Genomic DNA, 25925 nt, shown 5'->3' with positions numbered 1-25925 from the left:
TAAATAACATCTCCTCCTTATTTACTTTCTCCACACCAGTCATGATTTTATAGACCTCTATCTTATCCATTCATATAAATGTCCAATTAATGTCTAGATCATCCTAAGTTATTAAATATCCTGCAGCAGTAAGTTTTACCTGTGACAGAGATGTTAATAGGGCTGGGCAGGAAACTGTTTTCCTGTTCCATGAGAATCTAATATTTTGAAAAATTTTCTTCTGCTGAAGTGGGACAAAAAGTCAATCTCAAATTTCTGCAAACTGAAAACCCAAAATCTTTTTTAGATCTGGTCAATTAAAATATTTCAATAATTGACAGATTTAATTTCAATTTTTGACTTTTTTATTGTAAACTTACTAAAATTTCTAAATGGAAAGTAATTGACTCAAAATGAAAATTTCAGTTTGTCTAAATGTCCCATTTTAGACCTTATTAATCTCAATTTAAAAAAAAACAACAACAATTTTTTTGAGTCAGGTGCCTTGTCAAACCCAACAGTTTTGCAAACCATTTTTGTTTTGACAAATTGGGATTTTTTTGTGAAAACGATGTGAAAACATTAAAGTTCCTGACCAGCTCTAGATGTTAACTTATTTTCAACATCTGAACTACTACGCTAACCATGTTTGGTGCCACCAGCCATGATGCAGCCCCCCAGTTGCTCACTAGTGTGAGGCTGCTCCTGAAGACAACTGGTTGTGGGTGTGTTGATCACTATCATTAAACGCTGCTTAGAGCAGGTCTATATGACACGGTGGTAAATACATCAAGAGCCTTACAGCAGTGTGCCTTATTGTTACTTACCCCTGTTGCTACAACCACCAAAACCAATAAAATACAGGAGGATAATACTTGGCTTTGCTAAAGCACCTCCTATCTGCAAACTCAATGCAATTAACAAATTGTACTTCATGTGCCCCTGTGAGATAAGTATTATTGCCAGTTTGCAGAAGAAGAAACAGACACAGAAAGGTTGTGGATTGCCCAAGATCTAGTAGTCAGAGGTAGAGCTAGAAACAGAACCCATGAACCCTGATTCCCGGTTTCTTGTGCTGATCACTCTCTGCTCCATTCCAACTTCTTAATTTGATTCCCTCAACACTCTGAAATATTCCTAGGCTTAGTTCCAGTTCCAATGTGAATGTTTTTGGAGCACCCCCCAATAACGTGTGTGTGTGTGTGTGTGTGTGTGTGTCCTAAGAAAATACATTTTTTTGTGCTTTGAGAATTTACTGGTAGATACCCCTTGCTAGAAACAAACATTCACAATTTAGACTAAGATGCCTTCAGTTTAATTATTGTTTTACATAAAACTGTACATCCCCCATCCTCAGGGGTGTGTAGGAAGCCTGAGACAGTCAGGAAAGTAATACATACAAAAATATTATTTACAGTGCAACATAGTGGGGAGGAGGTGGGGGAATCCAGACTCGATTTTCCACCCGTCAGCCCCTCCCTCTCCCCAAACTTTCTGCCTTATGCAAACAGTGACAGTTCACTTTCAAGGTACAAAACAGAATATTTCAGAGTGGTTTTACTAATTTGCACAGTCTCTGAGCTGGAAGGAAATTCTGAGAGGTGACTTTAAAAACAAAATTAAAAAAAAAACAGCCTCCAAGTTTAAATTAAAAATAATTCAAAAGAAAAACCTGCTTTGTATTTGAAACATCTCCAAACTATCTCCACCAGCTGCTAAAAGGTCTTGCTAGCCTGATACAAGAAAGGAATATTAATGTCCAACATGGGGCATTCCCCTGTCCCTCCGCTGTGGTTCCCTAAACACCGCTCCCACTCTTGCAACAGTCCAGCTCTGCCAGCAGGATCTAATCAGTTATGACATGCCCTCTGCAGCTTCTGTTTTTGTTCAGGCCCTATGTAAACACTGACTATTCTTTTTTTAAGACAAAGAGATCCCATCAATGGGCCATAGATAAGAATCAGCGCTGTGGTTCCAGCAGTCAGGGGACAATACCTGGCTGGCTGTAGCAGAGCTAAAGCTTTGGCCTTTACAAGGGACCTGTGGAAGAGTTAAGGCCCTAAATGTAAGTTCTGGTTTTGAAAGAGGGTTATAGTAAACCTATTAAGAACAGTGGTAGATGGGTTTGAACCACAGTCCCCCATGGGATTGGGGGTGAGGCTCCTGTCTTGCTTCCCACCCTGAACTGGGTGGTCTCTGCGAGGAATATCCAGTTTCAGAAGCCTGGTGCCAAGAAATCAGACGTCCCTGCAAGATCAGCTAGGAAGGGGCACAATTAAGTCTCCCAGGCCCTTCATGCATCAGGAGTTTGACGCTCAGGTCCCAATGACCCCAGAGTTGGGCCAACACCTCCTCCTCTGTGTGCTTCACGGGGGACACAGCTTGTTTTCCTCCTGCATTCATGGCAGTGGATCTGTCCCAGGTGTTACGAGGGTGCCATATGCCCATGGCAGGAGGTATCACAGGCTGCTGTCTTAGCAATCCCCAGGGGAGGTGGGTGGAGGGGTTAAGTGCAGAGATCACCAGGAAATGGTCCGTCTGGATGGCTGTTTGGCTTCATGGGAGAGAAAAGAGGCCCTCACACCAGCTCATCCAGGAGTGTCCCAATGCCTTGGTGGGGCTCCGTGGGGCCTGTGATGGGCTTGTTGCACATGGGACAGACGCAGCGAACCTCCAGCCATTTCACTAGACACCTGCAGCCAAGAAACAGAGAGATGGAGGGGGTGAATTTAGGACAGACATGTCCTTCCCCAGTTCCCTGAGCCCACTACCCTCCTCACTCCTGCTCTCCCAAGTGTGATGTCATGGGCCCGCACAACCCAGCAGGTTCCTGCACCTGGCACACACCCACCCACCCACCCAGATGGGAAGAGAGTCATTTCTGCTCTCTATGCCCAGCTGTCCACACACCTCCCATTCTCTCCCTTGCTTATCAACATGCTTCTGTATATTACTCTGATGCCCTGCCCCCTCATCCAGGGATCCCAAAGCATGTGAGCGTGAGAAGGCTCCAGCGGAAGGAGAGAGCTTTACCTCTGTCCCTCCCTGGCGCTCAGGAGTGGGGCAGTCCCAAGCAGAACTCCCACCTCACCCTTTCCTAGTCAGTGCTTCTCTCTGAACACAGCCTTTGCATGGAGAGGGGGATGCTATGGGTGCAGCAGTGACTCTGTTTCAACGGGGAATCTGTCCCTTCCTGGAGTCTGGATTCCCTGCTCCCGGGAGTGGGCAAGTGGGGCAATTTGCCCCAGGCCCCGCAGGGGCCCCCACGAGAATATACTATTCTATAGTATTGCAACTTTTTTTTATGGAAGGGGCTCCTGAAATTGCTTTGCCCCAGGCCCCCTGAATCCTCTGGGCAGCCCTGCCCACTCATGCAGCGGAGGGGGCTGCAGAAATCAAGTGCTGATTTAGGAACTCAGTCCTAAGGCCTGTACGGGACTCCCCACGTCTTCAAAGTCCAGTCCTTTGCTATCGCAGGCAACCCCACCATGTAATCCCATTCAAATTTACCAACATCTTAAAACGAGCCCCCCACTGTTTATCCCCACTGCTCCTAGTGGGAGGCTGGTCCAGAGCCTCGCTCCTCTGGTGGCTAGAAACCATCTTCTCATGTCCAGACTAAATTTATTCCTGGCCAGTTTACACCCAGCCAAGATGTGAATCCCCAAAGCAAAGGCAGGCTGCGGCTTATTGATGGGAGGAAGCCTGTCCTAGCTCCCCAGATGGCTTTAGCATATGGCTAGAAGGCAAAGGGGTATAGCCAGGTGACTTGTGCACATTATTATCCAGCTTGCTTAGAGCTGCTCTGGGCAACTTTGCTGTCCTGAGAGGGGAAAGGACCAGACATGGGGCCTCTTACCACCCAGGATCTGTATGAGGTATAGGCTGGGCCTCTCTCCAATCAAGGGCATGAGAGGCATAACTGAACACTGGGCCTCATGCCAAGCTGGGGGCACAGAGCAGGCTCTGGGCTGTCCTTGGCAGCTACTCACTTTCTGTGGAAGGCATGTTGGCATGGCAACACTCCCAGCTCATCTTTCACTTTAAAGTCTTCCAGGCAGACGGCACAGGTCTGCTGTGGGGAGACAGAGAGGAGGGGAGGAATGAGCCTGCAGAACAAAGCATCACACCCACAGGCACCAGAGATCCCAGACGGAACCAGCCTCACACTATCACCAGCACCACTTGTCTTTTGCTCCCTCGGCAGCTCATTTCACACAGCCAATAAACTGCCCTCGGAAGGGGAGTTGCTCACTGATACAGGCTGCATCTGCACAGGTAGGGGCCTACCTAGCATCTCTGTTTCCCAGAGCCACCCAAGTTCCCCTCAAAAAGCATCCTCATTGTGACACAGGCCTTATGCAGGGTCACACACTGAGTCAGTGGTAGTTCCAGGCAGGTAAGCTGAGCGCTCTGGGCTTGTGAATGTTCATCTGACTTCAAAACCCCATCTTGTTACAATATACGAGTTTCATTAAAAGGCATCTGCTCCCAGGCAGCGAAAGTAGCATGAGGGCTCAGGTCCTGCTGGACCTCTCTCTTATCCTTCAGGTAACAAAAGCAGAAGGAAAAGGGTCTCAGATGGCAGCAATCCCATGAGGCCTGTTCTCAAAGTTCAGGGTAAAAATCAGAGTGGAGGCTGTCCTTACCCCATGCAAATTTAACTTCCTGGCATCACCTTTCAAGACCACCTGTGGGAGAAAAGGGAAAAGAAGCAAGCAGATGAGGATCAGAAGCAGTTATCAAAATGACCGGGGTTATTTTTAACTAAGCAAATGTTGTGCTTGTGAAAGTTGTCAGCCTGACAGTGCTGGAGACAGAAGGCCTCTGTTCATCCAGACAGCAGGCAGCGCACATGCAGTAGCAGTGCTAACTAATAACTGGCACACAATTACGCCAGTCTGAGCTTCGACTCAGGATAACCTCAGGACTGGGATAGCAAGGCGAGCTGCAGGTCAGGACTGAAGTGCATCAACAGAGTGGTGTGTGGGGAGCCCCGGCATGGAACAGAAAGGCAAGGACTTAGGAGCACTACGGCTCCCAGGGCTGGAATGTCAGAGAGCTGCAAATCAGGATTGAGGGGCATTGGCAGAGCTCTGTGGAGAGGCCTGCCTTGTATGTGACCACACCATTCCTGACTTCAGCCAGCAGTGATAGTCCTTCCCTCTCTTCCCCACAAATAAAATCCTTTGGGATATTTGACCTTGGACAAAGAGCCTCTGCAGTGGTTGGTCTTTCCTCTGCAGAGGGCAGCAGCTGACTGCCCGGGACCTATTCCCCTATTGTATATGATTCCCATTGTAATCCCAACTGGCTTTTCCCCAGCACTGGTTTTGCTTTGGCTCTTTATTCAGTTCAGTGGCATTCTCCAAGCTGACAGCCCAGCACTAAACCACCCTGGGCATTCCCCTTCAGACCCAATACACAGCCATGCCTCAGCACTGTTCTCTGTAGGTTCTCAGGTCCTATGCACCACTTGTGTCTCTACTCTGAAGGCTTGGGAGGTAAGCTCACAGGTCTTGCACTGGTCTCCTGCGCAGGGGTGAATTTCACCCTCCTGTGAACAATAGAGCGGCATTGACCCTGCCTCTAGAAACCAAGGTTGAGCTATCCATTCAAATCCAGCTCTGGTTCAGCACTGACCTCAAGTTAGTTCCATCGATGGCTTTTTCAGGTGTCAGTCCAGTTCCTCATAGAAAAGTGAATGGCTCACAACTCCCTCCCCTCACTGGCACTAATCTACATGCTTGTAAATATCACAGGCCTGCTGTGAAACCGTGCAGAAATATTTAGAAATTAGCCACACTTTACCTCCTTGTATCCAAATCTTTCACTCTGTGCCTGATGCCGAAGTTTGCTGGTGAAGGAAAAATAATACATTCTGTCATAAAACACGCTTTGTGAAAGCCAGTTGAGGCTGATAAGGGACTTGAATGCAAAACTCAAGCTCATAAAACTAAGGAAATGCAGTGTAAAGCCTACATACATCTTCTCATACAGAAATCCCCACAGACACATACCATCCATCCCCCCTCAGACCCAAATCCTCAGAGATATTTAGGTGCTTGACTCCCATTGATTTTGGGAGTCAGATGCTTAAATACCTTTGAGGAGCTAGGCCCAAGGTCACACTCAAACCACCTTTACTCTGCCCTTCATTTGATTCCAGTGATCCTGTGGGATATGGGAATTTTCAGTTGGAGAGGACCAGGAAAGGTCATCAAAGCCTGAGCAGGACAATGAGAAGGTCGGAGACAAGTCTGCTTTCTCTGCTGAGCTATATTGTCGATGCAAATCTGACCTAACTGCACAGGAGGCATGAGGGGAGCTTGGTTTGCAGGTCTATAATTGGATAGGATTAGAATCAATCATGACCATCAGCAACTGAAAGTCATCACCTCCTGAAGGCTCTTTGGGATCCTCTAAGAGGTGACCTTTGTCCATTTTATAGTCTGAGAGGTGCCTGTATCAAAAAGAAACACTGCCTGTTTCTCACTAAATGGCCCCCTTGCTTCTGGTTTCAGCAGAGAAGCCAAGGACTGAATAAGCCAAGGAGAATGAGCTCCCTTCTTCCAGCTCCTCCTGAAAGAGCGACCAAGGAAATAAAAGGACAATTATATGAAAACTATAGGACAAAGCTTATTATTAGGGGACACCAACCCACAGAGATTTATTCATAGTGCAAAATTCATTGCAGTCACAGTGAATGGGCCTTTTCATAAGGGACTCTGGGGCAGTCAGTCCAGAACTTTTCACCAACACTATATTTTAAAAAGAATTCCTACATTTCTTTAAATCAGTTCAAAAAATCAGATCAGATTTTCAGCATTCATATTTAACAATTAAGTAGCATTTCTGAAGTGTTTCAGATATTCACCCTGGCGCTTAATAACCCCATCAGGTAGGAACAGTGAGACATATGGGTGTCGCAGAGTGTGGAGCGCTCATAATGGGAACCCAGCTCTTTTGATAAAGCTGGACACAGATTTTCAAAAGCTTCCTCTGATTTGTGGAGTTCCCATGTTGGGGACCCCAGTTTGAGATGTTGTGTGCCTTTCAGACACGCTGAGCACCTGCATCTCCCATTGACTTCAGCTAGAGCTGTTAGAACCCAAAGTGCCTCAAGTTGGGCACCTGGTAACAGGCAGCTGAAGACAGTAGTTGCTTTGGAGAATTTTGGTCTTAGGGTAGGTTTACACTTACCTTCCCCGTCGACGCGGTGAGTTCGACTTCACGGAGTTCGAACTATCGCGTCTGATCTAGACGCAATAGTTCGAACTCCGGAAGCGCCGCGGTCGACTCCGGTACTCCACCACTGCAAACGGCGGTGGTGGAGTCGACGGGGGAGCCGCGGAGTTCAACCCCGCCACGTCTGGACGGGTGAGTAGGTCGAACTAGGGTACTTCGAATTCAGCTACATTATTCACGTAGCTGAATTTGCGTACCCTAGTTTGACCCCCCTTCTTAGTGTGGACCAGCCCTCAGTGTCTTGTCCAAGGCCACAGACAGTAAGCCGTTTCTGAGGTGGGACTAGAATTCATGCATACCCAGCTCCCAGATTTGTGCTTGGACCTTTATGCCAGGCCTGTCCATGATCCAAATGAAACTGAGACAACCTCCCTCCCTTCACTCCTCTGCAAGTGAAAGCAGCTGGCACACACTGCTGCAGGGAGGGTATTTATTCAGGACACTAGTCTGCTGTTGTCCAAAGGCAGCAAGTTCATTGCTAAACAGAGCACAGCGTCTCCCGAAATACCAGCAGGAATCAGAGGACGGAGCCCGATAAGATCATGCAGCCTGCGGCCCCAATTGTTTCACTTAGGAAGTAGTGAGTGTTCCAGGAAGCACTGTATTTCCAGAGTTCCACTGACCCGTCAACAGCAGCTCGGCCTGGCCCCAACCTCGGTCTGATGAGGGAGCAGGGAAGGGGGAGACAGCACTTTCCCAAAACTCCAGTGGGCCATTACACAGGGTGGTGACAAAAGAGATCCCTGACTCAGTGCAGGCAACAGATGGCTTTGTTCGTTTCTCCTGCACCCCAGACTCAGGAAACATCACCCCCGGTCCCACCACTATGAAGCACTCATGGAAAAGCCTCTTGGCTGAGGGATACCCTTCTGCTATCTATGCTGAGCATCGCAGGAGCCTGGGAAATCTGTTACCCCAGCAACTGTGCTGTGTCTATAATCTGTGCTTCTCTTCCCTGAGCACTGCCAGCATCTTGCAAGCTGTTTGCCTGCTGTGCCCAGCCACGGATGGGGAGGAGCCTAGTTTATAGACACCCTGAGAGAAGGGATGGAGGATGGGTGGGTGAGAATGTGTGATAGGGCCAGATAAGACACATGCCCCAGCCCCATAAGGACAAAGTGCTCCTCCCAGCTTACTCAGAAACTTGTTTTATTTTCCCATGTGTTCCTCTCTTGCTTTGATTTATGCAGAGGGATTTTATTCCCCAGGAGACAGGACAGGATGCAGCACCTGGTCCTCCACAAGATTCTGTTTCGCACCTGTTTGTATTACAACTGGGCTGGGTTACCTCACAGTTGGCAACCCAGAGCCTTCTCATTGCTCTCCGGCCATAGTGCATTGCCCACATCTGCACTACTCCTTTGAACCCAGGAAGTCAGTGAAGCTGCTTTCCTCAAGCTGTTCAGGGAGCCAGAGTCACAGGATCACCCATCCACTGCTCTAACTGGAAACAGAAGCCGGGACTATGTGGCTTGTCCTGGCCTCCACGTGCTGAATAATCACCGCTGACAAAATGAAAATAAATCCCCACGTCCCTACATGTGCAACAGCCACCCCTCCCCATGGTCGACAGCAGGGCTTGAACCCAATGCCATCCAGCACAGGCTAAAAGTGTAATTTAGTGGGAAGCAGTTGTAGGCTGTTATCCTCTAGTGGCTCAGACATGGGGTGGAGGGATGGAACACAGCACATACTTTGCCAGTGTGTTACACATGAGTGTGGAAAAGCAAAATGCTCGGGGGGGGGGTGTTCTTACTGAGCCATCTCCTGTGTGTATGACTGGTAAGCCGGGGGCTGGGGCTGGGGCTGGCATGAGGCTGTATATTTATCTCTGTGGTGCCTCTCACTGTATTCATCTCTCTCTCTCAGAATCTCAGTTCACTCCCAGCCTCTGAGTGAATGTTAGACTGCAGAGGCCTGAGAAGGGCCACTCACACACACAGAGCATCCTTTATGTGCTGTAAGCAGGAGTGGAGTAACAGCTGCAGGAACTGCTTACTATCAACCAGAACAATTTCCTGGGCAGCCTGCCTCCCCACTGCCCCCACGCACGCAAGCCAAAGAGACAACCAGTCTCATTATTCCAAGCTGTAAAAAACCCAGGTCACTGAGTGCCTCCTCCAGACCCAACAGCTTATTTTTTTAATTAATAATATTAACTAAATCACTGGAGCAAGGGAGCAGCGGAGGGTGGGGGAGAAGTTGTTTCCAGAGCAGGGCAGTGAACGGCCGCTTGGCATAAGCTAGCGCCAGGCCAGGGTACTGTATCCACAGCGGTCTCTCTGGTAGCGTGGGGCATCAGATCTGAGCCTGTGAGAGGCAGCTGCAGAAGATCCCACTGCAGAATCCACAAGCTATGGGACATGGCAAAAAGGCAGATATTGCTCTGCCAAAGGCTGCAGAGTTAGGTCACAGGGTACTGGGAGGGGACTGACTCCCCCTCTCTTATCAGGGACCTTTGGGTTTCCTGAAGGTTTGATAGTTCCCTTGCGAAGGACAGACTCTTTCAGATCCATCCCATGCAGCAAGTTACAATTGCACGACTGAGGGCACTAGCAGAGCTGGGGAAGCTGAGTGGGGAGCCCAGGATGGCAACAGCAAGATGGAAGGGCTGCAGATCAGGATAAAGGTGCAAAGGCAAGCTGGACAAGGTCTCAGGACTGGAACAGCAGGGGCTGCTGTCGGGCAGAAGTGAAGTGCATTAGTAGAGCTGGGTGGGGCCCTGCAGTGGGGTAATGAATTCAATTTTTCCCAATCCACTGGAACTTTTCTAGACATCCCAGTTGCTGCTAAACTCGAGAGTTTAAAAATAGCCTTCTTCAACAGGGAAGGGTAATGAAAAGACACATCCTCCCCCCTTCCCCTGTAAACAATGCATCAGTCTAGCTCGGTCACCTGAATAATACCCCCCGCCTTCCTGCCACTTCCTGCTCTGCTCAGTCCCAGTCCCTTACTTAGATGGAGCCCTGTGGAGACCAGGATCCTGGCTTGGCTCAGAGCCCTTGCAGGGAGTCAATTGTTTGCTCCTTAGGGAAACGGGGCGAGTGCTCTTGGCAGTGGTTCCCAGCAGGCTACGGAAATAAACAGCAGAGGCAGCGGCAAGCAGTTTGCTCAGAGCAAGGCTAGACAACATGGTGCTGAAAATGCCCAAGCCCTTCTACATTCCAGCTTCTGCTATTGCTACCCTGGGTGTAGATACGACAGCAGGCGAAGAAGGGGGCAAGTTCCTTGTCCCATTTTTGCCAGTGCAGAGCGGCTTAGTGGGCTGCCAAAATGGGAGGCACCTAAAATCAGAGGCTGCTTTTTTTGGGGGGGGAATGGCCTAAATGACTTACCCAAGATCTAACAGTGGCAAAGTCCAGAAAAGAACCCAGATGTCTTGATTCCCAGGCCTAGACTGAGACCACGAACCCAGCCTTTGTCCATACTGTTCTGTCCGTGAGTTTGCCTGGTAGTCACTAACACTGGAAAACACCCCTTCCCTTCTGCTGTCTCCCCAACGTATTACTCGGGGGGGGGGGGCTTTATTTGAAGCAGGAGAAGCTGCTAATTTCTAGCCCTATGCATGGTAGATACAGAGTGTACTGTACTGGGCCAATTAACAGCTGCTGTTCCAAAAGGTGACACATGGAGGGACCAGGTGTCAGATGACAGCAGAAGCCTCCAAATGCGGAAGGGAAATTGCTGCTCAGAAGCTGCTTTTGATACTCGATTTGCTGGGGCAAAAAAACCCTCAATCCTGCCAGATTATTTTCACGCTGTCCTCTCCCAGCCCTCATCCCAAACTCCATCCCGCCCCAGTGGAGAGCTTTCCCAGCAGTGCCTGGCCTGGGTAAACATGGGGTTAATGCTCATGGATTTGTGACCATGGCCTGCTGTGAAGCTCAAGGCAGATGGATGGGCTCTAGCGACACAGAAGAGATGAAATTATTCTAATCGGTTTAATAAAAATAATAGATCTCAGACTAGGAATGGAGGCGACAGGCAGCTTCTGGGAGGCTAGTCAAAGCTTCTAAAAATAGTCCCAGATCCTCTGATGCTGCCATCTGCAGAATTCCCCTGGTGCGTGTCAACACGGGGGTCAGGTTTGCAGCAGATCTCTTCCTCCTTCCCTGGCTCTGTAACCACAAACACAAATCAGCTCTGCGCCTGGCAAGCAATTGATTGTTTGCTCCTTGACGGGGAGAGACTGCTCTTGGCAAATGGTTCCCAGCAGATTACAGGGCATACGGGGGGGAAGAAGGGATGGTTATTTTTTAAGGCGTCACTACTAAAAAGCACTGTGGTAGAATGACTGTATGATTGCAGTATGAATGGGATATATGACAGCCTCCAGTTATAATCTGCAATGGGAAGCTTGCTCATTCTGCTTCCTTAAAGGGACTTGGAGGTCAGCAGAACCAATGGTGTACTTCCCCTCTCACAAAGGTCTGCAAAGCCCATGAAGCTCTTCACTTGTCTTATTCAAACCACACATTTGAGGGCTTTGAAAGAAAAAAAAAACAGTTGCAACAGCCCAGCCCTCATAAGCAACCCTACGATAACAAATCAGAATGCTCAACGCAGGACTCATAAGCAACCCTACAATAACAAACTCCTGTATGTGTGTGTGCTGGAGGAAAAATTTGCTAAGGCAACATTTAAGGCATTTGTTGTAGCCAAGCAGAAAGAGAAAGGAACATACAGATCTTTGTATATACGTATATAATACACTTTGTATATACATATATAATACACTGGGGCTGTTCAGTGGGTTTGTCTGAGATTCACCCCAGTGGGATCCCACTAGGCTCAGTGATAAGTGAGAGTCTGAGGTTGCTAGGATTCTTTATGTGAGTTCTTAAAAAGCTTATGCTCAAATAAATTTGTTAGTCTCTAAGGTGCCACAAGTACTCCTGTTCTTAAAACAAGGATAAGTTAGTCTGAGTCAGGGTTGCCAACTATCATGGATTTTATCACAAGTCTCAGGATTTTCTTCAAGACCCAGCTCCTGGAGTCATGTGATTATATGAGACTCACAGCTTTCACCAAAAAAAATTCCAACTGGCTCCCTGGACACTAGTGTCCTTAGACGTCCCAAAAAGCAGCTGGGGGTGAAACTTTACCAGGCTGGAGCCCTGAAGTCAGCTGATAGGCTCCCCTGTATCCTCCGTGCCAGGTGCATGCAGAGGCCATTGGGTCCCTAGCTCACCTGATGAAGTAGCAGCAGAAGATGAGGCTGAGCACAAAGACAAAGATGCCGGTGCCGAAAATGACCATGTAGATATTCAGTGGTAGATCCTGGAAGGTGATGGGAGGCATTGTGCACGATTTATTGGTATAAATCAGCCCCAAACCACAGAAGCATCCTTTGGGGAGAGAGAAACAGCCTTTAGAATGAAGAATGGAAGAGAGAAAATGGAAGACGATCAAATTTACCCTTCTTAGAGAAACACAACTTTCCCTCCCCACATTCTCTGCTTGGGGCAGACAGCACAATTGTAAGCCACTGCAGCATTTGTTGTGTTCTTCTCTTGTTACATCCCCTAGCTAGATAGCCTGGCTCTTTAATTTAAGATGTAAAGACTGGTGCTTCTAGCTTCGGAGATCCCCTTTCAGTTCCTGGGGTCTTGGCCATCACACTATAGTTATGGCTTTAATCCTTAGTGGGAAGGAAGGGAACCTGGCTAATCCAGGCTCCAAGCACTGAACAGATACCCCCTTGGATTCTCCTCAGGCACATCATGCACCATAATGGGTAGCTATGCAGAATAAAGTGACTAAGAGGAGGGGTATACTGCAAAAGGAGGGGTGTTCTTAATTTGGGATAGCAAATAGCAGTGAAGACACAGCAAAGCAGATTACCATAAGAACATAAGACTGGCCATACTGGGTCAGACCAAGGGTCCATCCAGCTCAGTATCCTGTCTATCAACAGTGACCAATGCCAGGTGTCCCAGAGGGAGTGAACCTAACAGGCAATGATCAAGTGATCTCTCTCCTGCCATCCATCTCCACCCTCTGACAAACAGGGGCTAGGGACACCATTCCTTACCCATCCTGGCTAATAGCACTTAATGGACTTAACCTCTATGAATGTTTCTAGTTCTCTTTTAAACCCTGTTATAGTCCTAGTGTAAGCGAGTGGACTCACCCTTGCGGCACCTCCTGCTGGTCTCTGTTGGGCATTAGCTCTCCAGCCATCGGAGCACCCCCTGCAGGCCAGTGATCCACCTTACCACTGGCCCCGTGTCCCTTCCAGGACCCCGGTGCCCCTTTCTCTAGGGTGATGCCCCTCTGGCAGTAACCCCCAATCTCAGTGTCTCCCCTCCCAGGGGAACCCCCACCCCCTATTCCACCTTGCCTCAGTCTTGGCTACTGCCAGTCACCACTTAGCCCCTGTTCACTGGGGCAGATTGCAGTGTATCAGCCACTCATCATCGGCAAGGAAGGTTGGACCTGCTGCCTTTGCCTGCTCGTGGGCTGCCCCTTTGCAACCCCAGTACCTAATAGGCCTCACCAGGCCTGCATCCTTGGGCTTTCCTAGGCCGGAGCCTCCCCGGCTCCCTTGGCCTGTCCCCAGCCCTGCTCCCCTCCAAGTACCTAGTTAAGCTTCCTGCAGCCAGGCCCTTCTCCCTCTGAACACAGAGAGAGAGTATGTGTGTCTGCCCCTGGCTTCCCTGCCTTTATAGGGCCAGCTGAATCTGGGGCATGGCCATAGCTGAGGCTGCCTCCCAATCAGCCCAGCCTAAGGCTCCCAGCCCCAGCACTCTCCAAGGGCTAGCTTTTAACTCCTTAGGCCAGGAGTGGGTGACCACCCCGCTACACCTAGCCTTCACAACCTCCTCAGGCAAGGAGTTCCACAGGTTGACTGTGTGCTGTGTGAAGAACTTCTTTTTATTTGTTTTAAACCTGCTGCCCATTAATTTCATTTGGTGGCCCCTAGTTCTTATGGGAACAAGTAAATAACTTTTCTTTATTCACTTTCTCCACACCACTCATGATTTTATATACTTCTATCATATCCCCCCTTAGTCTCCTCTTTTCCAAGCTAAAAGTCCTAGCCTCTTTAATCGCTCCTCATATGGGACCCGTTCCAAACCCCTAATCATTTTACTTGCCTTTCTCTGAACTTTTTCTAATGCCAGTATATCTTTTCTGAGATGAGGAGACCATATCTGTATGCAGTATTCAAATTTACCAGTATATATGTACACAGTATTCAAGTTTACCAGTATACCAGTTCAAGTTTAAGCCTATGGGGCAACCTGGAGTTGATCCTGAGCTGCTAATCTGAGTTGTCATGTCTCCACTGCTATTTTAACCTGAATTAGCTAACCCGAGTTAAGAACACACTTTTTTTGCAGTGTGCACAGGTTTGGAAGGATTAGATTTGTTTAAAAATAGGTAAACATTGATTTCATTGCACACATGCAAACCAAAAAAAAAATTCTTTCCATCAATAATAATACAAATTTAGATAAACAGGATTTTCTTACTTTGCCTAAGAAATTATTAGAGTTAAAATCCAGCGACCTAGACTTTTGAATTAGGCTGTTTACCAATGGACTAGTGAATGAATAGTAAAAATGGGTCGGAGTTGATTTAAAGAGATTTACTTTGTATATTTTGGCATGTGGCATTGACAATTTATGTTTTAACAGTTTATAAAGCTTTAACGTTTTGAATCTTAACATCTAGTGTCATTAAATAATGGTCTGACACCCCCCCCACCATAATTCTCCCCAATTGTGAAAATTTAAAATGGGTAAAAAAAAAAAAAAAGCTTAAAAATCAGCCATTGATTATTATCTGTCAAAATTATAAACAAACAAACATCAAATTCTGCCAAGCCTAAGGGCAAACATAGTCTGTGTACGAATGGCCTCTGCTCCCACAGCATCTCTCTGCTCCCTGTTAGTCTGAGTCCACACTGCTGACTTCACTGCCTCAAAGCATGCTTTCACTCCCATTAGTGCAGTGGGCCCAACACAGCCACAGGAGTGCAAACTGGAGTCTTGTTCTGACCCAGGCATCCACTAGAGAGGATCCAGTCCAACTGCAGAAACTGTATTGTGGCTTGTAGAGTGAAGGACCCTGCTCTGGAGCTCTGAGAGAGAGAGAGAGAGAGAGAGAGAGAAGAAATAGCCTTGCTATGTCCTCTTTACAAAGTCTCTTTTATGACCATTGCCACATCTTCAATGCAATGCCTTTATCTCCCGGAGATCTTCCCTTGGGAGACTCAAGACTTGTTAGGGCTCCTTGGGGATTGCCTTAGCTGAAGGCCACCTTTGTTCTACCTCAATGGGATTCTTACTGTGACATCGTTCTTAGCACGTTTCCCCTGACCCTCAAGGCCAGAGATTTCAGTTCTGCAGGTCAATCTTTGGGTTTGTCTGCACTGGAGACTTGCCCTGATTTCAGCAGCTGGTGAAACCCCCCAGCTTAGACGGGATAAACTGCTAAAAGCCAGTTTGCACTGATGCAACTCACTTTAGTTCCAAGTAGAGGTTAGCTGCACCATGCAAATATTATTGTTAATTGTTATTTGTATTGCAGCAATGCCTAGTGAGCCCAATCACAGACCTGGGCTGCACCGTGCTAGGTGCTGTACAAACAGAACAAAAAAAGAGACAACTCTTGTTCCAAAGAGTTTACAAGCTAAACAGCAGCTTTGCTTGTCTATACGAAAGGTTCGCCCTGGTGCAGCTACACAAATGTCTAGAATCAATGCAAACCTCTGGTGTAAAGAAGGCCTTAGTTTTGCATCAACAGTGGAGATGCTACAATGCAGTCCTGCAGCATGGTGAGTACGTCTCTGTTATAGGTGCTGTCAAAAGAGGAGCAAAGGGGACACGGTCCGTTTGCTTTTGATCTATGCTTTTCTCAATCCCAGGGGGAACTGATTTTAATCAAAATGATCATCCTCCTCCAGCATTTTGGACTAAAAGCACCAGAGCCAGGAAGCCAGGCATTTGGAAGAAAGACAAGCACATACTCTCTATCTCCATAGAAATACACAAACTCCCTTCCTAGTCCAATGTAAGGGCACAGTAGAAAAATGCTTGAAAAACAGGGACAGTTGGCATGCGTCATTCCAGCCGTGTGCTAGCGCACAAGAGCCAGAAACTGAAATGGACTAGATTAGGGGTCGGCAACCTTTCAGAAGTGGTGTGCCGAGTCTTCATTTATTCACTCTGATTTAAGGTTTCGCATGCCAGTAATATATTTTAACATTTTTAGAAGGTCTCTTTCTATAAGTCTATAATATAATAACTAAACTATTGTTGTATGTAAAGTAAATAAGGTTTTTAAAATGTTTAAAAAGCTTCATTTAAAATTAAATTAAAATGCAGAGCCCCCCGGACCAGTGGCCAGGACCCAAGCAGTGTGAGTGCCACTGAAAATCAGCTTGCGGGCCACCTTTGGCACGCATGCCATAGGTTGCCTACCCCTGGACTAGATCCTTCACTAGATTCCTGCTTCCAAGTCTGAAGGGGTGACACACTCAATGGGCCTTCTCCAAAACCAACTGATATCAAGGAGATTTTTTATCAATTGTCTTCAGTGCGCTTTGAATTAGGCCCAATATGCCCATGTGTACCCAGACGCACTCACCAATGCACTCCTCCTGCAGGTCATCTTGGTGCTAGAGGGTAGGGTGGGATTTTATTCTCTACATTCATAGGCTTGTTTCCTTAGGTTTTGGAAACTCACAGGACCCACGAGGGATCCATCTAATTTGGGACTAGAGCCAATGGCAAAATCACAACTACTATTCCAAAGGCATCAGCCCAGGAGTCCTAAACGGGGCACAGCAGACTCTGGTAGGAAAGTAATGGAAAAGCAGGGGATTATAAACCCAACCATCTCAAGGAGTGGGGGGAGAAATGCAGTTCAAACAAAGAGAAGAATGCAGGGGAAAAAAACCCAAAGCCAGTGCAGACTAACTCCCCAGGAAGCTGTTGCAAAGCAAGTCTCTGCCATGAAAAGGCACCGTCTTTGTACATCAAAATAATGCTGACTTAATGAAAAGGGGAGCTTTGATTTCACTTTAGATCGTGCTCAAATAGGAATTTAAAAGGACAGCAGTCTCTGAACTGAGGCCCCATCTGTGTTCTCAAGTGCCTCTTCCTCTCCCCCTTCCGCTCCAGCACCCCGTGTCTCTGCTCTGCTGAATCTCATTAAAATCCTCCTAGAGAAACACTTAAGGCTTTAATTACAGCCAATTAAATCCCTCTTCCCTCCCTGCAGCTTCTGGTAACAGGGTGAAATTTCCCCTTTGCCATTAGGAACAGAGAGGGGCAGGGCAATTGGTGGAGTTGTGGACAATGGCGCATGAGCAAGGAAGTCACAGGAGAGATGCTTTGCATGCTCCTAAAGCAGCACCATCTCCCTCCTACCCAGACTCCCATAGGAGCCAAGCAGGAGGCACGGAGAAGCTGAGCTACCTGGAGACAGCAGCATGCGTCTAGTGAATAGAGAGGGGTCTGGGAGCTGGGACTCCTGAGTTCTAGTCCTATCTCTTGGAGGGAATGTGAGTACAGATGGGGACTGGGAGCCAGGGCTGCTGAAGTGAAATCCTGGCCCCCTTGAATTCAATAGCAAAATGGCAGCTGACTTCAGTGAAACCAGGCTGTCACCCTTGGAATCTACTCCCTGTTTTTCTACGCAGTCACTGTATGAACTTGGGCATGGCACCTCACCTCTTGTTTTATCCATCCCTTAAATAGGAATGATGCCGCTTCCCTACCTGCAGAGGAGGATTGTGGGGTTATGTAATCAACAGCTGTAAAGCGTTGGACAATCCTGGGATGAAAAGTGCTATGGAAGTATTATTAATTAATAAATAATAGTTATTCAACAACATTCAGTTCTTCCCATTTGAAGTCCCAGACATGCCCCAATAAGAGGTATTTATTAGTTCTGTAGCACAGTAAGCATGCACCATGCTTGTAAACACATGAACACAAGGTTCCTATCCTAAAGATCTTACCTTCAAAGGCCAGATTCTGCAACCCCTACTCACATTGCTGCTTCAGGGCGGGTCAGAGCCAAATACTATAGCTGGGTGGATAATTATATGTCTGGTACTAAAATTTGTAATTATACAAATCAAGATAAGGGCTGTCAAAGTTCATGCTTCAGGGTGTAAACTGATCCTTCCAGGGGTCAGGAATGAAACTCCACATACTATCACCTCTGTGTACTGATAGCTAGGAGCTTTATAGGGCATCTTTTTTGCACTGTTTTGAAGCATTGGGTATTCATTGAACCTGATGGAGCAGTGATCAAATCTGGTATGACAGGAAGCAGGGTACTTGACTGTATGGACCAGTGGTCTGTTCCTGTATGGGAGGGGACAGGATACTGTATAGACTAGTGATCTGGTCCACTACAATAGGAAACAGCATTTATCATATGGGGACAGGCCCATCTAACTCAATATCCTGCCTCTATTTGTATCAGAAGAAAATACATGATCTATCTAGTCTCCTATGCCACTTCCTGTTGGACTGAAAAAGATCATAGGCCCACAAAGTCCTGTATCCCTTCTCTTGCCATACTGGAATAGAGCAATACTCCACATTTGCCAGCATCCTACTCTCCAGATCATCAGGGACAGGAAAAAAGATTGGAGAGAAGTGGTCTCTTCTCACTGTTCTGAACAAAACTACTCAGAAATGATCAAAAGATCATTAAATCACCCATTAAAAATAATGACACAATGCTGGTGGTATCCACTGAGGCCATATTTAACTTAGAGTCCACATTTGGGATGCAGGCAGTGGAGCAGCTGTTACTGGATTCAGGAAGGCCCATTAGAAGTCACCCCCAAAAGTGATGACTAATGATGGTAATAATGGGCCATGCATACATAAGAAACAGGATAAAAAAAAATAAAAGTACACAACCCAGCAGGTCTACTTTGAAGCAGTGAGCTATTTTTAGCACCTACTGCAAAGTGCTAACCACTGAACCCTGGCTGTGTCTCTGCACAAAGATTTTAGACACAATTTGCTACCCAGTTATATGAAGTCTCTCCCTCTGGCAGTCTGAGGTCTATTAGCAACTCAGAGGAAGGATATGGTTTCATCACTAGACTAGAAAGCAGGTGATCTGGGTTCAAGTCTCTGATCTGTCATGGACTCACTGTGTGATCTCAGGCAAGTGACATCAGGCCATGTGTTCAGCTCCTGTTGTCATGCTTCCAGACAGACTTCAAAGAGTTTGGACTCCCCTCTAGCTGGGGAGTTAAGAATTAAACTCCCAGCTTGTGGCTTCTCTTGCCTTGAACCCTGAAAGCGGTCACTTTAAAGGGTTTTTTTGCATCTGGACAATGTAAAACAAACACCTGGGGCAGTTGCAAGCAGCCTAGTTGTATGGCAGGTTATCACTAGTCATCTAAAGATGATCTGGACTTATGATCAAGCCTCTTGAGTAGTTAATTGATCACTCATTTATAATGGGGTGGAAAATCCCCATCATAAATAAGTGGGCCTAGAGCAGGACTCAAAACATGAGAGAAAACAGAAAGCAAAGCCAGCTACAGGGAATCTTGATTATGTGCATAGAAAGACAGGGTGAGCTAGGCAACGACAGTCCATATAATAATAGTAGTACCTGTCTTCTTATTTATGAAGCCCATTGGGACCTCAGAGAGCTCTTAAGCATTAATGGTGTCAGAGTGAGCTTCCCAGCAGGCCTTCACCTACACTAGTTTTAACTGAGTCAGGGGACCTGATACGAACATTGTTCCAATGTGTCGTCTAGATGGGACCTTGCCTTTCTTCTGTTTGGACATGTTTGTAAACACACACCCTTGCACAGAATCTCTGCTTCTGGGAGCACATTTCTCTGGCTCCAGTCTGGCCCCATGCTTGGGAACAAGCATAGGAGAATTGTGCTCTGGCTACTGACTATTTTCCTAAACATTTCCCACTGGTGGCAGCAGCAGTGGGAATACTAGTTTGCAAAAGGCACCACTAGCAGCTGGCATTTAACCACCTTGCCATCAAGACCTGCTCCAAGCAGGATTAGTGACACAATAGTTGGAACACATGCCTCTAAACTAAAATTCTCACTGGAACTAGCAGTGGGAGTCGAATCTACAGTAGCAACAGTGGGAAATTTTAGGAGAAAGAGGAGAAAGGAGAAAGAATAAAACCTTAGTGATTATCCCCCCACTCCTGTTCTGAAGGAAGAACGGGACCTTGCTCTCCAGTGTGCTTTCCAGCCACAACACAACTAATTTTAAATGCACCCACTTTGCAAGTAGCATTAAAAACAGGCATGTAGAACCCAAGAGATCCAGTTAGAAAAGCCAGACAGGGAGCCAGCCAGACTTGGAGGTAGTGTCCCTTTCCAACAGCAAACTAGAGTACTAGGCTTCATCTAGACTCCAATTTTAAAGGTGTGTTGTTGGAGCATGTCAGGTAAAGTTCTAAAAGTGTAGCCTAGATGAGGCAGCATAAGCTTTAACACATGCTAAACTAGTCGAATGATCACCAAGGCTCCTCCTAATTCAAACAACATGCCTTTAAATTCTAGCCTAGATAAAGACTTTGTCCACATGGACAACTGCGTCGGTTCACGTAAATCCAATTTAAAAGCAATTTAGATGAATTGGTGCAAACCCCTGTGTAGACTATTATTTCAGTTTAAGAGTGATTTATTTAGGTTTATTTTAAATCAATTGGGATTAGATTTAGGTTTAAAATTAAATTAACGAAACCCTTCTTAATTCGAAATAAGAGTATCCATGTAGGGGTTTGCATCGGTTTAAGCAAAATAGTGCATGTTTGTGTATACACAAGATCTGAAGTTTTTTAACCAATCATCCTCTGATGAGGAAAGCTCCCCTCATGATGTAGAAACCACTACTCCATTTTGCTGAGGAAAAGCTTACATTTGTATAGGGCCACAATAAAAACAATGAGCAGACAGCAATAATCTAATCTATTTCCCAGAGCTGTGTGAACAGATCCTGGGCTCACAAACCAGGATGCAATGAGACAAGCCATGTTAATTGTCAACGTTTAAAAGCAACACAAGGTCTTTTTGAAAAATAAAAAATTGTTTGCTGAGGTAGAGGCAACCAAACTTGTTAGCACAGGTGGGAAATTTTCTTTTTTTCCCCAAGAGGTTCTTAGAGGGAAACAATGGAGAAAAAACAGCACTTGACCCTGTCCCTTCAAAGTTACTTGTCAAGGACAAGATTTGCATTTGCTAGCACGGATTTAGGCATGAGATCATATAGAGTCTAAGTGCCAGATTCACTCCTGAGCAATCCCAGTGAGAATGATTTTAGCCCCAAACACGTACAGGCCTGCAGATGAGAAATGGACAGCAGAACCATTGCAGGATTGGGGGCCTATGTTTGTAGTTATAGTGGTATGGCCGGGTTTCCATTGACTTTGCTGGGTGCAAGAGTCTGCATTCACGGCCCCATCCGGATCAGTGCAGATGCCAGGGTCCAGTCACACTGATCAGAATCAGGGCTTTGAGCAAGTGCAGGCCTTTGAGCTAGCCTCACCCCACTTACTGTTTAATAAGATGAATCAGAAACTCAGCAGGTCATTAAATAAACATCACTCTCACCCCCCCGATGAAAAAGGTACATGCTTCACATCTGTAAACGGAATGCAACATCCATTGCAGTTCTTGCTCTGATGCTAGAAGACTTCTAAACACATGCATTCCCCCAAACCAGCAGTCCACAACGGGGGTCATGGCTTTCTCCACATAAAGTGACAGGTAGGTGGCTCGTTTGACTCGCATTTACCCACTGGTATCTCTCTATGTGACATAATATAAATATATACCGGTAATTCAGTATTCTGTAAATAGTTCAACAAGAAGCAGAATATTTGGTATACTTATAAATAAATAATGGAAGTTGGAACTCAAAAGTTAACTGTAGCATGCACTACCTGCTACAAAATATTCAACAAACCTTATTTATGTGAAAGGTCAATTTGTCTATCGGGTTTAGGCTTAACACACTAAGGCCCCAATCCTGTCAACACTTATGCTCATGGCTAACTTTAAGCATGTGAGTAGTCCCAAAATTCACAAAGCAATGTGCCTAAGGTTAGTCTCCTAAATCCATGCTTAGGTTCCGGTATAAGAGTGGTCTAGTTTTCAGCATATCCAAGCATCCTCAGCCTTGAAGCCAATGGAGCTGGAGGTGCTCAGAACCTCTATTACACAATCTCTATTATTTAGGAGCCTACATATGGATTTAGGAGGCTAACTTTATGCACCCAGGTTTGAACATTTTTCTCTGATGTCTTTATATCTATATCTATCTATATCTCTATCTCTATCTATCTATATATATCTTATTTTAAACAGAATGCATGCATTCAGAACAAGTTAGCACTCAACATATGGCAAGACCATTGGCTTCCTGTCCCCAAAGCTGCATGAGAACAGGCAGTATATGAAGCGGTATTATGGAAGAGGAAGCCACTGGTTGCATTATATTTCACTTCAAAGCCTGCAGCTCTTTCAGAAATTAAAATAAACTGAGCTTTGTTACTCAACTATGGCTTAATGATAGAATCCCCAGCACAATTTTGAACTACTTAGTCATTAAAAAAGGTTTTATTATTTTTACAAAAAACTCACAAATATACTTGATTTTGTCTTTGTGTCCCATTTGTATGTTTAGCACAATACAATGGAGATACAAGGCCCTGTCTTGAGTCCTTTTTTAACAGGTTTATTCCCATTCTGTGGCCCCTTGAAAGAGGGATTTTCATTATAAGCAGCATCAGAAATGAATACATGGCAAATTAATTTAGTAATTGGCTTCTATTCACTGGAGCTAAGCAGGATTCACAGTGCTTGAAATAAACTGATTCTCTTCCCCACTCCCCTTCCTTTTCCCTTCCATTGTCTTTCAGCACATGGCCAATCACTGTGTATGTGACATGTGTTAGTTAAATTTCATGAAACTATATATAATTAAGGGAGAGGGAAACGCAATGCAAACTAGGTTTAGAACAAAAGCCTCTTGAAATAATTGATCCAAGCTCAGCCTGAGTAGGTCCAAGAAAGGATTTTTCTTATAATTAACCACATTACATACAAAGAGCATTTACCATCTGCTAGCTATTAAAACCACAACATCTCTTGCAAGAAAAAGAAAAAGGGGGAAAAAAAAAAGAGAGAAAGAAGGAGGAATCAGACTAGAACAGCAGAAAAGAAATAAAAAAAGTTTCTAAAACTAAACTGAAAAGATTTCTATAAAATTGTTTAGAATTGTTTTAAAGGTACTTTGATATTTAAAAACAACTGAGATCCCCCCCCCACACACTTTTTTTTGGTAAAGGAAAATAAAAAGCAGCAGTATAAGCAAATGTAATTTGGCGGTTGGGGGGAATTGGATCCCAAAGGTTTGCTGATCTTTATTAGCCACAACAGAAGCTAAATTCTTCAAGAGCAATACCATGTTCAGCTTTGTTTTTAATAGAAGCTGTGTGAATGAATTGGCTCATTCACACAGCTAGTATTAAACAAATCCTAGTAATTGTTTAACAATATTAAAATTAACCATATTCAAATTCTTACTATCGACTCCAGTCACAAATGGATGAAGGGGGAAAAATCTCAGATCGACATGAAGAATTAAATGTAACACTGTGAGGGGGAGAAATATATGCATATAAACTTAATAAAGCTGGAAAAATGAATCCCTTTTGGATAGTGGTTCACATTGCTTTGACTTCATCAAGGATCACTAGCAAGGCCAGCTTTAAACACACACACACACACACACAAACACAAAGAGGAAAGTGGGAACAAAGCCTGAGCTTGCATCTCACATACTTCAGCAGATCTCTCCCACTCCAGATCTCTAAGGAAATGACAGACTTTTTTATCTCTTTAAAATATCTTTGGATTTTGTTTATAGAGTCAGTCTGCCTTTATAAATAGGAACAGCTTCCCACCCCACCAATGTAATACAATGAACTTGGGCACAGCTGGTGTCCATGTGGGGAGGGGAACCACTTTCTCTCAATACAAGGAGACTTTGCGTGCACACACACACACACAACCAGCACACGCACACAGCTACTCACCGTTACACCACTGAAATGGGTGCATCAATGAGTCCCAAAGTCCTGCAAGGAAAAGAGAAATAGAGAAGAGGATCCTTTCACTTGCGGGGATGGGGAGTTTAGCAGCACTCGAAAAAGAGCTCTCTTCTCACTACCAGCAGTCCAGAAAACAGGCTTGATGGGTTTGTAAGTGACAAAAGAAAAATCCCAGAGCAAATAATGGTAGAACTGCTGAGCAAGAAAGTTGATGGTTTGGGTAACAGGGGCCTGTTAGTTTGCTAGATCCTATAACTGAAATTTACAAGCAGCTCCTGCTCAGGGATTGTCTCCTACTCTCTGATACATTTCTATAAGGCTCAGAGTGACAAGAAGCAGCCTCCCCCTTCTAGCTTGGTAGCCGCACACATAACCAATCACAGTCTGAGCTGCTTGCCTCATTAACATACTTTCCTTTTAAAGGTTGAGTGTGATAGGCTGGCTTTGAAGTGTCTTTCCAGCCTATGGCTTTCAGACAACAGGCAAGGTGTGCTTTTCTGCATATGTACTTAGTTAATACAATGTAACTTTAAATTTATTTTTGAAAGCCTGTTAGTGAACTCAAACAGATGGGTTTGTCTTTCATAGGTGTGAGGGTCATCAAAGAGTCCTCTAAGAGTAAATGATTAAAGATGCATTTTTCTACAAGGGAGCTGGTCTGCTTTTTAGGGCATATACATCCTAAAAAACAGAATAGTTCCTCTTATTCCCTTTGAAGGTCACAAATTACAATAACAACAAAGAATCTGGTGGAACCTTAAAGACTGACAGAGTTATTTGGGCATAAGCTTTCGTGGGTAAAAAAAACCTCACTTCTTCAGATGCATGAAGAAGAAGTGAGGTTTTTTACCCATGAAAGCTTATGCCCAAATAAATCCGTTAGTCTTTAAGGTGCCACCGGACTCCTTGTTGTTTTTGTGGATACAGACTAACACGGCTACCCCCGATACTTGACAAATTACAATGCTTCTTAGCATTTACACCGGGCTTTATATTGTCACAACATTGTGCTAACATGACACTAATTAGACCTCAGTGTACCCTAATATGTAGAGATTGGGAGATCAAGGCTTGGGGTATAATGGAAGTTACTTGTCCAGGTCCATGCTCATTAAATCAGAGGTAGAGCTTGGATTAGAATTCAGGAATCCCAGTCTCCTTACCCTGGGATGAGGCCGTTGGCCCACACTCAAAGTAACTTCACTGTGGTGGAAAGCTCTCCTATAAATAATAAATATATTCTCTCTCTCGAGCCCCAGAAATCTTTATGTAGCTCACAGATTTGTGTTTCACATCCATTGCCAGGCCTCCTCCAGGATTTGAATCCAGGCCAATCACACCCACAGGCCATTTAAAGTGCATAGCCATAGCTACAGGCGGAGGAAGAAAAAGTTTGAAAGGACGTGAACTGTGAACGTCATGCTTCAGGGAGTAATCTAACCTCTAATTGAGTAATCTAACCTCTAATTGATGGTGGATAGGAAAAGACTCATATGTCACAATAATCCATTATGAGATTTCTTGTCCTTCACACTGAATCAATTGGTACCAGCCATTATTGGAGACAGGATAATGGGCTCGGTGGACAACAGGTCTGATCCAGTCTGCAAGTTC

General features: G+C 45.6%; 1 protein-coding gene across 1 annotated transcript; it reads right to left on the bottom strand.

The window, feature by feature from the left end:
* Window positions 1-1267: 1267 nt before the first annotated feature.
* On the bottom strand, window positions 1268-24620 carry RNF122 (ring finger protein 122). The gene is made up of 6 exons (XM_045007948.1): window positions 24297-24620; window positions 12419-12575; window positions 5791-5836; window positions 4629-4670; window positions 3972-4054; window positions 1268-2672 (listed from the first exon to the last, which is right to left on the bottom strand). The coding sequence occupies exons 1-6, from the start codon at window positions 24319-24321 to the stop codon at window positions 2558-2560; spliced, it is 468 nt and encodes a 155-aa protein (XP_044863883.1). The 5' UTR covers window positions 24322-24620; the 3' UTR covers window positions 1268-2557.
* Between the last annotated feature and the right edge of the window lie 1305 nt (window positions 24621-25925).

Source organism: Mauremys mutica, chromosome 2, assembly GCF_020497125.1.
Source record: "Mauremys mutica isolate MM-2020 ecotype Southern chromosome 2, ASM2049712v1, whole genome shotgun sequence".
Taxonomy (NCBI): domain Eukaryota; kingdom Metazoa; phylum Chordata; order Testudines; family Geoemydidae; genus Mauremys; species Mauremys mutica.
Note: the sequence above shows the minus strand (reverse complement) of the source record. Positions and strands in the feature narration are given on the sequence as shown.